This window comes from Cyrtonyx montezumae, unplaced genomic scaffold (assembly GCF_038088225.1).
Source record: "Cyrtonyx montezumae isolate F1298 unplaced genomic scaffold, pur_monq_1.0 scaffold_30, whole genome shotgun sequence".
Classification (NCBI taxonomy): Eukaryota; Metazoa; Chordata; class Aves; order Galliformes; family Odontophoridae; genus Cyrtonyx; species Cyrtonyx montezumae.
The window spans coordinates 12,973,221-12,990,201 of NW_027072035.1; the positions used below are offsets into that span (position 1 = coordinate 12,973,221).

The 16,981-nt window shown below is 38.6% G+C and overlaps 1 protein-coding gene across 2 annotated transcripts in view; it reads right to left on the reverse strand.

Annotated features, from left to right (window-relative positions):
- AP3S1 (adaptor related protein complex 3 subunit sigma 1) overlaps positions 1-16,941 on the reverse strand; it is a 32,729-nt gene extending 15,788 nt beyond the window's left edge. The window contains exons 1-4 of one of the 2 annotated variants that reach the window (XM_065744293.1): positions 16,778-16,940; positions 14,205-14,296; positions 12,118-12,229; positions 1,986-2,057 (exon numbers count right to left, since the gene is read on the reverse strand). In XM_065744293.1, coding sequence (XP_065600365.1) covers positions 1,986-2,057; positions 12,118-12,229; positions 14,205-14,296; positions 16,778-16,846 — 345 coding nt within the window. In that variant the 5' untranslated portion in view covers positions 16,847-16,940. Of the gene's footprint in view, positions 1-1,985; positions 2,058-12,117; positions 12,230-14,204; positions 14,297-16,777 lie in introns of both variants that reach the window. The other variant, XM_065744294.1, reaches the window with a different exon arrangement.
- Between the last annotated feature and the right edge of the window lie 40 nt (positions 16,942-16,981).

Sequence of the window (16,981 nt, forward strand, 5' to 3'; positions counted from 1 at the left end):
TTTGAATCTCTGAATAAAGTAGTTTCACATCAGCCTCAGTCATAAAAAAATATATCAGGCACATAGCAAGGGGGTTGGACTCGATGATCTTTGGAGGTTCCTTCCAGTCCCTACGTTCTGTGATTCTGTTAACCCTGACAAAACTGTGACAACAGAGTTCCATAATTTAATTATAAATAATGAAAAAAAATGTAATTTTCTTTATTGTAAACTTCATGCAAATTTGGATAATGTGAGGGAAAGACTGTTGTTCATCTCCTTCATGTCCTTAACTTTCAGAATCTTAGAGTGGCTTGGGTTGGAAGAGAACTTTAAGATCAACTAGTTCCAACCTCCCTTCTACAGGCAGGAACATCCCCACCCACTATTCCAGGCTGCTCAAATCCTCAACCAGCCTGGACTGTGTGAGCAGTCATGGAACCTACCTGCCACTGATTCTGCAATATTGTATCTGCCAACATTGTTCCCTATGCACTGAAACCAATTGAGCTGAAGCTCAATGCAGTCTCCTGGTTATAATCAGCTAATTTATATGGATGAGCTGACAGAGATGCTCCTCATTTCATGGTGTGACAGCCATGCATAGGTGTCTGCAATGTGGCTTGCCTTTCATATCACAGTTGTCAGTGTTAAAACACATCACTCACTGCACTCACATCTACTGTTTGGTCTTTAAAAATGTTCAGCAAGCACCAGTCAGTGTCAATTGGGTGCCATTTTCTCCACACTAAGTAATTCACTTACACACCTTCATTTCATACACACTTTCATGTCAAGACACCGTTCTGTCAGATTGCCCTGCTACTGTTACCTGTTGTGCAGCAACAAAATGTAATGGAATATTGGTGGGAAGGTTCACCCTCTGCTGCCATTCAACCAATATCCACCTCTGATGTCAGAAGCCAACAGAACAAAATAGAAGGTAATATTTTCAGAGTAGCCCTCGTATTTCACATCTTAAGCTACACATCAAATTCCCTGACACAAGAATATTGCATGATTTGGGTGCTTTAAAATCAGAAACTAATATATAATCCATTCATCTTATAAATTCTTTCTGAACTTTAATCTGTCATTTTGGAAGCAGTCAAAGTATTCCAGCCAGGCTGAAATTCCTAATGACTTGTCACGAACAGGTTATCAATTCAAGCACCTACTCAAGGTCATTTGCATTTCAGCATCTGGTCAAGGTGTAACTGGTTCTTCAATAAATAATTTGCTTTTGAAATAAACTTAGTCAGTAGTCAGTTTGGAAGAGTAATTTCAGGTAACTTGTTACTATTTTTAGGCCCCTTCTAGTGATGTTTGTCTTATTTTCCTTTCATTTCTTCCTGTTGAAGAAAAAGGTATTCACAGACAGGGAAAGCAATGATAGGCACAAAAGGCAACTGAAGGAATAGATGTATTACATATTCAATTCTCACATTCTTTTACCATGAAATGATGAAGCCCTTTTACAGAACAATTAGTGTAAGTTTTCTCAAAACTAGCTTAATAAATAAGGTACTTGTTCCTGGAAGCTGGGAATATTCAAAAAAATGTATTTTTTCACATGTTTAACAAAAAAACTAACATCCCTTAGAGATTTAGCAGAAAAAGATCCACACACCTTTTAAGTTAAATAACCACAGCATTTAACAGACAACTGCCAGACATGACAGAAAAATTCCTATGGCACATTCAGTTCAAAGTAACATAACACATAAACAGAACAGATTACTTGTAAGAGTAAGGCTTAAATAAAAACAATATTCATAAGTATCCAACACTGTATGTACAATAACAGCACACAAAGCTCTTAAATACATTTTTACTTAGAAAAGTAGGCTATGTTCAGCTTTCAAGTTTTAAAAATAACATCTCCATAGAATCTGTCTAGATTCTACTAACAATAGAAGTAGAATCACTGCATATTTTAATACTGACTATCAGTTGAATCAAACATTTTACTTGGCAAGAAATATTGCAGGAGCTTGTCACCGTACCTTGTCGACATGGAAAATTAAATCCAGCTCACAGACATTTTCGAAACACTTGTCTAGTGTTTCCACAAATACCTGAAGAGAGGAAAAAAAAGGTCAGAGGTCATGCTCTAATAGAAACTCAATAGTTCCATTACTTTTGAGGTTCAACAACAGTAAATATGCAAAATAAACACTGGATAGACTTAAAGACATTAAAAACATCCACAGGAATTAGGTGGTTATCACTGTTAACAGAATGTTATTTGTACATTGGAGGAAAAATTGTTTGCATGTCAGTTTATGCTGTAACCCTGCTAGAAGTCACAAATGCACAAATGTGACAACAGTTGCATCTTGATGTATTAGTTTCACCAGGGACAGAAACATTTTCTTTACTATCTCATACATGCTGTGTTTTGGTTCTAGGAGAAATGCAACACTGATAACATACCGACATTTATCATTGCCTTTTAAGCCAAGGTCATTCTCAGCAAAGGGCCCACGGAGCTGGGAAGGAACATAATCAGGACAGCTGACTTACACTGGCCAAAGGGATGTTCCATATTATATCAATTGGAAGGAGTTTTGAAGAGGGTGGGAGCTGATTTTTTTTTTTTCTCTTCTGCTGCTCAGAAAGCAAGCTGGACATTGGTCGGGGGTTGTGAGCAATCACTTGGGTACCACTTATTACATATATTTACATACATATAGTCATAATTTTTACTTTTCTCTGTCTTCATAAATAGTTTTATCTTAAACCACAAGGTCTACCTTGTTGTTGTTGTTTGTTTGTTTTCCCCAATTCTCTTTCCCATCCCACTGAGAAGGTGGAGAGTGAGCAAATAACCTGATAGGTTAAACTGTAACAGTAACACAGTCTATGCTACACTTTTCTCAGCTATCATTCTGAATTTTCCTTGATGTTTCCTGGGAATGCACTTATTACTGTGTTTACCAATTACAGTGCATGCATATCCCGGTGAACCAGACTACAGTTAACTTTGCCACACAGAGGCACACATCTAACACAAGGCATCAGCTTTATGGCTTCTGGGAACATTTCAGGGAAAATACATCAGCTTTACCGTGGTTCAGATCTGCTGAATTCAGGAGGGAATAAAGTCAGAGGTAGCTGTTGTAATATCACACCTGAAGATCCTTTCAGGCATACCACCACTTCAACTCAGATAAGTTCAGCAGTTTGACCCAGGCAAAAAATGCAGCTCTGTATCAAGAATGTAAGTGCACAGGGCAGAAAATCCAAGAAGCTGCTCGAGTACAAACACTGACAATCTTTGCCAGATACTCTGCTCTGATATGTCCTTAACAGAATCCTTAGAAGGCAAGCTAGGTAAGCTGCTAAGAACATTACATCCTCCAACTATGCCAGACAACGAAAAATTGACAGTGCTTGCACTCCCATAACTCCTGAAGGTCATTCACTATGTGACTGTGGCACGCACTGACAGAGACAGACCCTGGTCTTACAGAGATATAAGCACAGTTTCTTCTAGGCAAAGGATAACTCTTGTTGACTTCAATGAGATGTGGCAAGAACTCCAATTGAAGCTTGAGAGTTTAGGGTCTCCAAAATGGGAAAGACCATCTCTAAGAATTTACAGATCATTCATCAGTGACTGGTGAATGAACTGCAAATTCTGTGAAATTGTAAATATAGTTTTTTATGTGTTAAGGGTTTTTGTTTGTTTGTTTTTGTTACAGTATGCACTTAAGAAATAATTTGAAGTCGTCACATACATAATTTTTTCTGCAATTCAACCCAAAAGCAAGAATACATATGATGTTAAATTCCTGGTTTTTATTCCCTCTCTTATCAACATGATTTATTCCTCTCACCTTGGAGAGAAACTATGTTTCTAATTATCTAATCCTAGAGAAATCGGAATTTCTGCTGTCACGTTTTGCCAACAAAAGGTGGATAAAAGGTCTGCTTTCACAGATACATATTTATGTCTACAGACTCAGAGAAATGTTTTTTTGACATCAGTGGTTCCCAGTTGTCTGCCTTATAAAACATCAAAGGTTACTTTTATTTCCAATCCCTTGGTTTCATATCTTGCTTACACTTAAAAGAGTAGCACACTCTGCCATTGCTAATTACTACTATCATTCCACTTTAAAGACAAAATCTAAATTATGTTTCGTACATTTAAAACAAAGATCATTCTTCAATACCAAATAATCAGTGAATAACTTAAACTAGGAACATGGTATTTTTGTAGGCAGAGTCAAGACAGTAAGGATTACTGACAACAGTTAACTAACAAAATGAATAAGTTTATGTTAAATTTTACTGAAGCTAAACAAAGCAGATTTTTTTCTTCAAGTAGGTGTTAACTGGTTGTGATAATAACCCTTACATAAACTATACACAGGAGGCAAACAAATAAAAAAAAACATACTAAGCAGAACAAACTATACAGTTCACAACTAAGTGCAGCAAAACAAATGACTAGAGATGTCCTCCTACTTTCCCTGCACATTAGGAGAATGTGGATACAAGGACACTTGATATCAGCTGGAGAAAGACTGAAAACAGTGTAACCATAATCTTAACCCAAAAAATATTTAGTTTTAAGAGCCGGAAGTTTCAGACTGTTCCTGAAAAAAATACTCCTCATAAACTTCACCAAGTTTCAGCATGAATTTTCATGTTCTGACTCTGACATCTGTCTAGTGCACTGAAAGTCAATGTTACACATACAATAAAAAAAAAAAAGAACTCTCTAAAGGCCCATCAGATATGTGTATTTAACAGCAATATGTATGCTCACATATCAACACTACTGAAGTTTTACTTTTCTTTCTTGGGCTTCCCCCATGAGAAACACTTGGCTCGTAGTTGCAGTGGTTGCTTTCACACCTTCACTCACTACGCAGGGACAACACAGTGAAGGAACTCACAAACCTCTGCCTGCAATGCATTAACACACTAAGTATTTTTTTATAAAAGGAAAATCAGATCCACTGAGTATTCCTCAGTTACTGTTTCCACTGGCTAAGGACTTCTTACAGAAACCCTGTAAAGGTCATTCAGCATAATGCCAGCACTGTTAAACTTACGAATCTACTACAAATTATTAGTATTTAGTAGAACTGATCTACAAAGGAAGCTAGACTTTTTTTACACTGACATTTCTCAATCTCTTTTAAGATACCTTTAAATAACCGATGTGGATAAAATATGAGCCACTTTGCTTTTATTAAAATTTTAATTGAGAGTTAAATGAATTGCACAAAATAGCAAGCATTGCCCGAAATTAAGTAGTTCAGTAAATATGGCATATAATGCAGCCTTGTAGATTAAAATAATCAGAAGAGAAAACATACCAGTTGCTCCAGGGAAAGAAATAAAACAGTTCAAATGCACCTTGTGATGTTATTGGGAAATACATGGAAAAGAAACAGAACTACAGAGCAGATCATTATGTACCAGTGAATCCATAATGACTATCTAGCTCCCTCTTGAGCTTCATTTTTGAAACAATACTTATAATTTATGTACAGAGAACAACAGAAACAAAGAGGTCCCTGTGCATATTAATATACCAAAACAAAGACCACCTTTACTATGTAGACCTCATCTCTTCATCAGGCAAATAATAAGAAAGGGGAATAAAATAGAGATTAATACTGGGAATATAAGTAAGCTAGCAGAAAAGGTATAATATCTAATTAATTATAAGCATATGATGCTACATAAGATATCAATAAAGAACAATATGTGCAAAAATGTAGCAAAAACAATAAGCGTTAACTCACTTCAAGAAGATCCCACTTATTTCTAAATACTTCAGCATACAATTAATTCTATTTCCTCCCTTGAGTGTACCACCATTCACTATTTTTGACTGTTCAAAAGCTTCTTGAAACTCCAACTGATTTAGATTTTTATTTACAATAAAGCTAGTCCTCTGTACTCAAGGCTGTTTTTTCTTCTTTAAGGATGACCTGCATAAAGTTATCATTCACGTTTCACTTCAAGTGCCTGAAAACTGTATTTTCCCACAAACAGTTATTTTCCCATACGTGCACTAATGTCCCATCTTTCCTTTAATAAATGTAAATAACAGGTACCCCTAGCTGCTACAGAGAATGCCGCAATTATGGAGTAAGGAAGACCACAAAAGTCTTGCTGATTAGTGAAAAAAAAAGTTAGTTTTCAAGAATACTTATCAATATATCTGCTGTATTGTCAGTACAGGCTTTTTTTGGTAAAAACATCAAGCAACACATTCTTTCCACTCTTAGCTCCTACTGCTTTCTGCCCAACTCTCAAAAGACTACCAGTGCTGACTGAGCTCTACTTGCAATTTTCAGTTTTGCTGGTTGATGTCATGCTTTTTGGGTTTTGCTGGGTTTCATTGGGTTTTGTTTCCACAATAAGTTTCTCAGTTATATGTCTCTCCCTTTACTAACAAAAAACTACCCCTGATGTGCATTATTTACCCTTGAGCATAGAGAAAACAGTTTTTCAAAGTGAACTGCATAGTATTTCCCATATGTATCTTACCCAGCAACAGTATCTTCCAAGGTCATAAGTAACTTTTCATGCAAGAATGACCACACAGATCTAGCTATTTACTGAGACTGGGTGTCATGGTTTTATGATTTTTTTGTATTGGTATTCCACATCATAACATCATGTAGTGTATTAAGAGTTAAAGAGTTAATGCTCCAGCTCCAAGGATCGATAGTTATGGTATACCTGTCTCAGAAGAGAACTACATTCCCCAGAGGACTGTGAAATGCTTTCTATTTTTATGTGTTTCCGCTCAGAGGGAAAGATAAAAACTGTCTGTGGTCACAGGACACTCTCTTTCCTTTGGGATGGACTCAGCAGTGGGTGCTCGCTGCCATTTCATCTTCAGCATTTAGCATAAGGCTTTTAGCTTCAATTCAAATTATACTGTATTATATTTTGTTATTTTGCTTTCTGATACCTTGTTTAGTAAATTAGCTTTCCTCCTCGATTGTTACAGCTGTTTTGCTTCTATGCCCTTTTGCATTCTATCTCCCTTTTCCCCTTCCCCCTTCCCCTTTCCTGGGGCGTGGGTCTGTGGGTCCCCCACACAAATCGTCACGGAACCAGGCCGAACCTGCCCGTAAACCGTTGACACTGCGTGCCTAGGGAATGCAGCAACAGGGTACAATCTGCAGGAATGTCCTTTGGAGAATGTTGAAGGGCCTAGGGATACAGGTAGTGCTCTCCCCCATCTTCCCAGCTTGAGACTGAGACAAAGGTAGAAGGAGAACAGATCAGCTGAATGACTGGATGCATGGATGGTGTCATACTTAGGGTTCTGTGCTATCACCTTGGATGCACATCCATGAGATAAAGCATACTATCATAGGATGGAACATAAATGACTAGGACAGACAAGAATGCTCTGGGAAGCAAGCTGCCTGGACTAATAGAGCTTTAATTAGATTTGATAGGGGAAAGGGATGTACTTCTGAGTGAGCTGAAGTAGAACAGGAAAACCTCAGATTTGTCCCAGAGAAATTTGGGAGAGCTCCTCTAAGAAAATAATGCAACCAATAGTCCAGGTGAAGTGCCTCTATACCAATGTGCTCATCATGGGAAAATAGCAGGAGACAGAAACCAAGGTGCAATTCGAAAACTACAACCTAACTGCTATCGCAGACAAATCACAGAACTGGAACACTACAGAGAGAAACAGGCTGCTCTAAAAAACAACCATGATCAGGTTGAGAGTTTGTGGAGAGCTTAGGGATCACACTGATGAAGGATGTCTGGTGGTTGAGGTCTACTATAGGCCACCTGATCAAGGGGAGCCATGGATGAGGCCTTCTTCAGCTACAAGAAGTACTGGCTCAGAGGCTCTCATCTTGATGAGGGATTTCAACCACTCATATTTCTGCTCAGAAAGCAGTATGACAGGCTTCAAACATTCCAAAAATGACTCCTAGAGTCTTTTGAGGATAGCTTCCTGACACAGGTGTTACATCAAGAAGAGATGAAGCACTGCTGAACTTGGTGCTCACTGATGCAGAGATGCTTGTTAAACAGGTAAGCAATCTGGGGTGCAGCAACTATATCCTGGATGAGTTCATAATCTTGAGAGACACTGTCCTGGCAAAAAGCAGAGTCAGTACTCTGAAATCCTGACTCTTTAATTATTGGATGGGATGCCCTGAAAAACTGGGTTCAGTGACAAAGTAGCAGATCAGAGCTGGTAAAACTTTGAGGACATTTTTGTGAGAGTGTAAGAGCTCTGCAACCCTCAGCAAAAGCAAGCAAGCGGGTGGTGAGACACTGTAACAGATCGTCCAGAGAAGTTCAGGATTCCCCTTCCCTGGGGTTGCCCAAAGCCAGGTTGGATGGAGCCCTGGGCAGCCTGTTCTAGCTACAGGACAGAAAAGACTTAAGTGCTACACAGAGGTCTGGGTTCATCTCATTTGTTGTTTTTTTTTTTCATGAAATCACTGAATAAGTAGATACGTAGAGGACCAGTTAATCAAGTCAATATACATAAGGCTTAAAACAAACTCCAGATGGCTTACCATTCTCTGTATTGTCTCTGAACTATAGTAAACAAAGACACAAAAATGCTTCAACACTTTTGAAGAAAAAAACACTGCTAATTTACTTGAGTATATGGAGGTGTACGTACATACACTGCCAGTCTGCACTGCACATGGGGTTGAGATGTAATAATAAATTTTTTGAGGGTGCTTCTCCAGAGCAAAATCCATTTAACTCTGACTGCTATTGCTAAAGAGGATCAAGCAGATTGTGAGCCAGAATGGAAATCAAAAATGTTTAATTAATTTGTGTATATTTTCTACTGCAATCAGATGGCTGAATTATAATGATCTAGAAAAATGGGAACACTGAACAGCTGCAGATACTGTGGTAAGACTGTATTTAAACAGAAAATCATACCTTTCAAAAAATAACCTCAAGTATTATTGTCAACAAAAATACCGTTGATATTATTTTATATCATTGATATTATTCTGCTTTATTCAAGTAGTTACACTGGTATGCAATGTAGCACTGGATCATAATGGATAAAAAGGTGAAATATATAGATCAAGTGATGGAAATCCATCCAAGAACATTCAGCATAAGAAGTAACAGAGTTTAAAGTTTATAAGGTAGTCTTGAACCTAGGAAGGAATAACTGCATGCACCAGTACTGGTTGAGGGATGACCTGCTGAAGAGGAGCTCTGAGGAGAGGGACCTTGATGTCCTGGTGGATGACAGACTAGCCATGAGCCAGCAGTATGCCCTAGTGGACAAGAAGGCCAATGGGATCCTGGGGTGCATTAAAAGAAGCACAGCCAGCAGGTCGAGGGAGGTGATCCTTCCCCTCTACTCTGCCCTGGTGAAGCCTCTCCTGGAGTACTGTGTTCAGTTCTGAGCTCTACAGCACAAAAGAGACAGGGATCTCCTGGAAAGACTCCAGCAGAGGATATGATAATATGATAAAAGGTGTGGAACATCTCCCTTATGAGTAAAGGCTGAGAGACCTGGGGCTGTTCAGCCTTGAAAAAAGATGACTCAAAGGGGATCTGATCCATGTCTACAAATACCTTAAGAGCGGGAGGCAAAGGGATGAGGATGACTCTCCTCTGCACTGCAGGTTGTAGTGACAAAACAAGGGGAAATGGCCACAAACTGATGCACAGGAAGTTCTGCACAAATGTGCACAGTGCAGTGGCGGAGCACTGGCACAGCTGCACAGAGAGGTGGTGGAGTCTCCTTCTCTGGAGATGTTCAAGACCCACCTGGACACCTACCTGTGCAACCTGGGCTAGGGAGCTGCTTTGGCAGGGGGTTAGACTCGATCTCTAGAGGTCCCTTCCAACGCCTACAATTCTGTGATTCTGTGAAAGCTACTGGTCTGTCACTTTTAGTATACCATAACAAATGAAATGATAGTTGAATCTGTATAACGGTCCTGCAAAACACGGCAAGTCAGACTGACTGATTTACACTGCCACTCCTGACTTTATTTGATTGAACAGGAGGTATTAATAAAAAAGCTCTTCATCTGAAAAACATTCCTAAGACACATGAAACATTAACATGCTTCTTTCCTCAGTTCATAAATATTTTAGAAATCACACTGAGCAATCAGCAGCCAAGCAGGTCCATAGAACAAACTGCTAAAAGCGCTTAAGGTCAGTACAGACATTCAGTAACTCACACAATTAAGCATGTTTCTATGCGTAAAGACAACATAAGCAACTAGAAAGCCAGTTTCTGTTCTCACTCTCCACAAGCACATTTGGAAAGAATATCTGAATTTACAGTCCAGCAGAGTACTTCACCCCAAAGAGGTATTCTGAATACTTGTAGATAACTACAAGAAAATATTCAGCTCCAGCGAGAAAGGTTTGTGGGGAATCACAAAGCCTCTGAGGTTTACAGTGCTCTCTGCAGTAAAGTAATCGATACGTACACACCCATGTCTCAGGATATCACAGATTTTAATCAAGTAACAAATCTATTTTCTTGATGCATGAGCTTTTAAAGGTTATAATATTCTAAACATGTATATAGTGCAAAAGTAAACACAAGTATACATAGTTCAGGAACATGAATAAATTCATCAGTACTAAATCAAGTTTTAAAAGATTTAATAATGAATCACATATCCAACACCCAATTCTATGTGATGACATAGGCTACTTCAGGGTGAGAAACAATTCTGTGGTTCACATCAGTGACTACAGTAACAATTAATGAAATTGCTTATGGACAACTTCTAAGTTGAGAAATCACTGATATAGTCATAGTTATATTGAAATGTATTTGTATAAACGGACACAGTTTTCCTTGCTTCTTTATCTTTAATGATATAGACATATTTAGCAGCTTAAATCATACATGCTGCACTGGGAGCATTCACAGAATTACTGATCTTGAACAAGCCATGTTTGCTTTACTGGGACTAGTACACTGGGACTGAGAGGACCATATATTATTAATGTAATCTATAACTTACAGTATATTTGGGAAAAGTGTAGGTGAATCAAGGATTGTAATATTGATCCTGGACTATTGTGCATTTAGGAGTTAGTGATAAACATTACATTTCAAATAAGCAGGCACAGGCTTGTGTCATGCTGCATGTACACTGTGGGACTGTGCTATGCTACAAAAATACCTGTATCACAGGACACAATCAGTTAGTTAATCACAGCTAGCAGAGGAGCCTAAAGGCAGCTCTCACTTGACCACAGCAATTACACCACTTGCACTTCCTAGCCATCATCAAAAACAGCAGAAAGAGGTTCTCCTGAGAACATCTTTTAAGAACTTAAGTTTTCCTAATGAACAAATATAAAATAGCTGAAGGGATCAAAAAGGTGAAATTCTCTGCATGGACAGGACCTGCTCAGCACAGTGGGAAAATCCACCTGTGTTCCATTTGGCACTGTACAAACACAAGACGCCCAGCAAACAAAGGGATGTAAGACTTAACAATCTTTATTCCTTTTCTTGCTCAGTTTTACCAAGCAGTTATCCTGCTAAGCTCATTTCTTGTCAAGACTTTCATATTTAGACCCCAAGAATCCTCTCCATTCCCCTCCTACCCTCCATTCCCCCACCCTGCCCCAGTGGGGAACACAAGCTTAGAACAGCATTTACAGTAATTTTTAAGGCATATCTGAATAAAAACTCAGAATCCATCATGATTGTTAGGATGTAACTTTTCAAAACACGTTCTGGATGCTATAAATCTGTTACCTGTCTGTGGCGAATGTACACGCACACATATATGCATATGAACAGCTTTATGGATCAAAGTTTATGTATCACCATCTATAATTGTCTTGGCAAATGCTTGAATTGCATAATCTTGACTTCCAGACAAAACAAGGCCTGCAAAGCTGCAGCAAAAATATAACTGAAGATTGCTCAGTAGCTTCCAAATGAACTACTCCCTTACTTTATCATGAACGTGGGAAATTAGTCACCCAAAGAAAGTACAGAAAATTCACAGATGTTCAAAAATAATACTCTGCCCTCTGAATACACTCATAGTATAGAAGTCTCCTTCATTACAAATATTATGGAGAAAGACAAAGCTAAATATTGAAGTTCCAAAGTACTTAGAAATCTACTTTTAAAAAAAAAGTAAACAAACTTACTTGTATCAAGTCTAAAATGCCAAGCTCACTTTCTGAAGAATCCACACAAAACACAAAATACAAGGTGGCATAGTGTCGGTAAATTAGTTTGTTATCAGATCCACCGATTAATCTAAATGAGAAAGAAAACACAAAACTTAAGTTTCTAAGGACATGCTTAGCAAAAACCCAGTTATTTCTGTTAAAAGGAGGCATACTGTTAGTGACTGGCTGGAGCTTTTCAAAAATCAAACTCCTGTCCTATGATACAATTACAATGGAAGAAAACAAAGCAACAAGACAGCCCAAGTTATATTTTCCACATAAATATAGTTACTGTTGTCCACACAGTTATTAATTATGTTGATATGCAAACCATCATATTATTCAAACTGATTGTGCAAGTTCGTCCAAAAATGAACTTCCATTACACACTCTCTTAAGCTATAAAGCACATTAATGTCTGTACAGTGTGTACAGACACATGCTGAAGAATCATATCCTGCCTTTCTCATAGGAGCTGCAAGACTAGAAGAAATCTATAATGCAGACTGGCATTCAGACTACAGAAAAACACTTTAACTGGGCTTAGGGTCCACATCATCAATGTAGCATAAGATGTCTGACATTAAGAAAAATAAGACAGAATTCCAGTCAATAGTTTGTGAAGCAATGTTAAAATCCAAAAAACATTACTCCTTCTGTGATTCTCAAATCATCAAGTTAATGAGCAAGAAGAGAAGATGTCTAAACAGTTACTTCCTTCCACTCTTCTGCTATGGTGTTCCTGAAGAAGATATGTACATCATCAACATTCACTCTGAGCAGCATGTCTGAGAAAATAAAATTGAAGTACTTTGTAACTTGAATCTACACGGCTATGCATCTCATAATTCTCCCTTAATTTAATACCAGGTAAAAAAAAAACACCTAAATTCTTTCACTTTCAGCTAGCAAAATGAGGTGTCTGACCAAAATGCAAACTACAAAGTGTTTCTTGACAAAAAAAAAAAAAGACTAGCATCTTCTGTGTTCAGTTTCTTTTTGTTGCCCAGCTTTATAAAAAGGCTCTAAACAGCTTATCTTGCAGCTTTCAAGTCAGCACATTTCTAGCTTAGAATCATCTGCAAAAATCTGATGAATGAATGAAAAGATGGGCAGCTTAAAGAAAAGCATTTTATTAAAATAATCAGAGATCATCCAGGACAGGACAAAGAAATCACAGCTGGCACAGTACAGCTAAGTATTTAACTATGACTCTGCATAAAGCAACATTAACATATTAGCTTTCAGTCATTAGAAAATTTCCATCATCAGAGCACTTACCAGACTAAGACATCTCTATGTTTATATTGAAGATTATGAGCTTTCTCTGTCACCTATGACTCCTTTTCCTAGCAGGTGTTAACATAACTATCCAGTCTGGACTATTATCTCAAAACAGCACTTTCCTACTTCAGAATTCCTCCTTTTCAATTAAAGAAAGACCAAATTTAAAAAGAAAAATCTGACATGATTCAAGAAAGAATGTTTTATTTATGCCTTCTAAAGACAGTGGATGCAAGTACTGTTTTCCTCATACACTGCTCCACATACAGTAATAAAAGTTCCTGATTAAAGCTACAGTAACACATTTCAAAAACTCTTTCTTCCTAGTTTATACAACAAGCCTAAACCCTAACAGAAAGGCTGGGGAATCCTGCAATCAGCAATTGTGCATTCAAATCCTAGGAGCACAAGCCCAAGCATCGGCTATGGAATTTTTTCACTTACTCAATAGGCATGGCCAATGTCAGCGCATCTTCAAACAAAATCAGAAATCTTTAGGCAAATTATGAGGAAACTAGTTAGATATCATCTGCCTTTTTCTTTCCAATCTTGTGTTTGAACCGTGTGGAAGACTGGATACAGCACTGTGCCTGTTCCACCTACAAATATTGTATATTCCAGCTAGTCAAAAATATACCTGGTACCAATATAACATTATTACTGGTATGTGAAATCTCTCAAATCATATGGCATTTACATTAGAACTGTAAGAACAAGTATGATACTATCAACAGAAGTATTTGTAAATATAGAACATTTATTTTAAATCTGATACTTACAAGCCTCCTTCTAAAAAATTACAGACGTTTTCATCACGTTTGGACACTAAATGGAAGGTTTCTCTGATAATTTGTTGCTGTGTATCTTCACTCTATAAAAGAAAATGCATTTTGCTATCAAACAAAATGGATTAACCAACAATGCTCAGCACCCACAGCACGTAAACAGAACATAAAGCATACAAGTATCCTAGAACATAAACATATGAGTATCCTAAAACTATCCACTTTTGATGCCTTAAATGTGCCAAGTAACAAGCTATATACTGTTTTTATTTCATTTCAACATCAATGGTAAAAAGAAGACATTTTTACAAGTTGCTGAAGAATATACTACTGAGAAAGAAAAAATCTGCTGTTTTAAGAAAATTTTGCAGATACCAACATTTTAAATTAGTTTCTTCAATAAACAGTCTGAATACTTCAGAGCACATCCTATCTCCACTGTAGCTGAAGAGCTATGGGCATCCTTTGAAAGTATCTCCACACATTATTTGGCAAAATGTACTTAGAGCTAAAAAAAAAATCCCATTCAACCTAAGTCTTCCAGTAATATGCTGTGAATGGGTTTGTGAACAATATTTTTTCTCTTAAGCGACTACCTCTCCCTTTTAATTGATCAAGAACACTTCTAAGTTTGAGTTCACTCAACCCTTCTTGAATCCCCACTGCAACTGTCCATCATTCCTCCACATTCACTTCTGCTATGCATCTGTATGAGTGGACTTGTTTCTCAGAAGCATGCCTGCTACCGTCCACTGCGGTAATCTCAGTTTCCTCCTCCGTGCTTTTTATGTTACCTGGGAAGAGAGAATGGGTCTTTTTTTCCTCATGAAAACAAGACAGCTATTGAAAATAACTTCTGTTTCCTGCCTGTATTCTCAAAGACGTTCAGAAACTTATTCTGAACTTCGAGATGGCTACAAATACACATTATGAAATGTAATACTACACACAAAGGGATAATTGAGACAAGGTTGCAAATATCAGGCAACTAATTTCAGAGCAGAATAATGACATCATTTCTTCAGTTTCACATCTGATTTCCATCTTCAAAACTACCAAGTGTTCTGTTTATACAGTTGTATTATACTACTTCATGTACTGAGAATTTCTTCTAATTCCTATTACAAAAGAAGCCAAGGGAAAGTGAAATTCACACAAGAAATCTATTATTCTCTTATCATTTACTTCTTTCCTCTGACTGCTTCTCCTTCTCCAACTTAGGAATCTGCAAATGCATAGCAGTACCAAAAAACACACACACAAAAAAACAAAAGTGAATGGAAAACAAGAATGGAATTGAACTGCTTCTCATTAATGATGCAGTTGTATGCCATGCTAAAGAATTTCATTAACGCTCTTCAATTAACTGTTACATCTACACTGACTGGGAGGGGAAAGGGGCGAGACTTTTTCAGTAAGTCACATAAGCTCTGCAAGGTTACCCAAAAAGAAACAGGTATGCACACAATTAGGAAACAAAATAGGAATAGTAAATGAGATAGCAGCTTGGTAACCTAGGATAGTTGAGAAAGATGAAAATTACTTACAGATATACAACAGAATTTCTCAGTACTGACTTCCCAAGGAGAGGGGATTAAATTCAGTCACACATTGTAATTAACTGTATCAGTTACAGGCCTTTAATAAAAAACCTTAGAGAACAAACTGAAGTGTCACAGTCATTATCTTAACTCCAAGAAGTGCTAATTAAGATCCACTCCTTCCAGTAAGGTTAAATAAGGCTTCTGTAGTGGCCGAAAATACAAGTAGCTGGCCACAGAAACAAATAATGACACTGTTGGAAAAGAACTATTCATGTACAGAACTCTGGGAAGCATCTGTTTTTTTCCTGGATTTTAACACCCAAGGTCAACTCAAGCAGAGCTTAGCCTATTCGCTAAAAAAAAGCTGTACATAATTAAGGCATCATTTTAAAAGCTCCCATCCCTGAATTTAGTCAAACATTGCTGTATGTATTCCTCAGATTTCCTATGGCTACAGTTTCTTTTCACTCAGACCTAGTCTTTATGCTGCATTTTCAGAGCTGGTTCAGGGTGACTTCTCCCATGTAACAGAATACCTACGTCGAATCCACTGTTTTATTTATTTCCCCCCCACACACACACATCATTTACATTTTCCTACTACTCCCAGAGTTTACACAGCTCACTCCCGACTGCTGTTGTGAGCCCTGTAAAATCCCTTTCCTGCTCCTCACACTGTCTGCGCAGGGACACACGGTGCCGCGTCAGAGACACCTCGAGCCCAAAAGGAGCTGCAGGTCCGGGGCCGCGGATCCCTAAAGATCTGAGAGCGCAGCCCGCCTACAAACGAAGCTTTCCTCCACCACCAGAAACACCACGGGGCTACTTCCAGAAAAGGAAGGCCGGAAAGCTCCCGTTCCTCAAGGAACGCTCCCTCCCACCAGAGTGGCAGTAGGCCTCGAGCGAGCAGCTCGGCAGCCCGCGACGTGGGAACCGGCCCTCCTCCCAACCCCGAACGCCTCCGGACGCGACCCTCCCCACGACCTCCCCGGCGCGATGCGACGCGGCGCGGCCTGCCCATACATAGCGCTGGTAGAACTTGGAGAGGCGCGGCTTGCCGTGGTTGTTGAAGATGAGGATGGCTTTGATCATGGTGGCGCCGGCGGCGTTCCGCCGAGCCCCAGCCCTGAGCGACGGATCGGCCCCAGCGGCGTGTGACACGCCTCAGCCCCGTCACGTGACGGGGAGACGGCGTCCCGCGAGGGACAAAACACGCTGCTCCTCGCG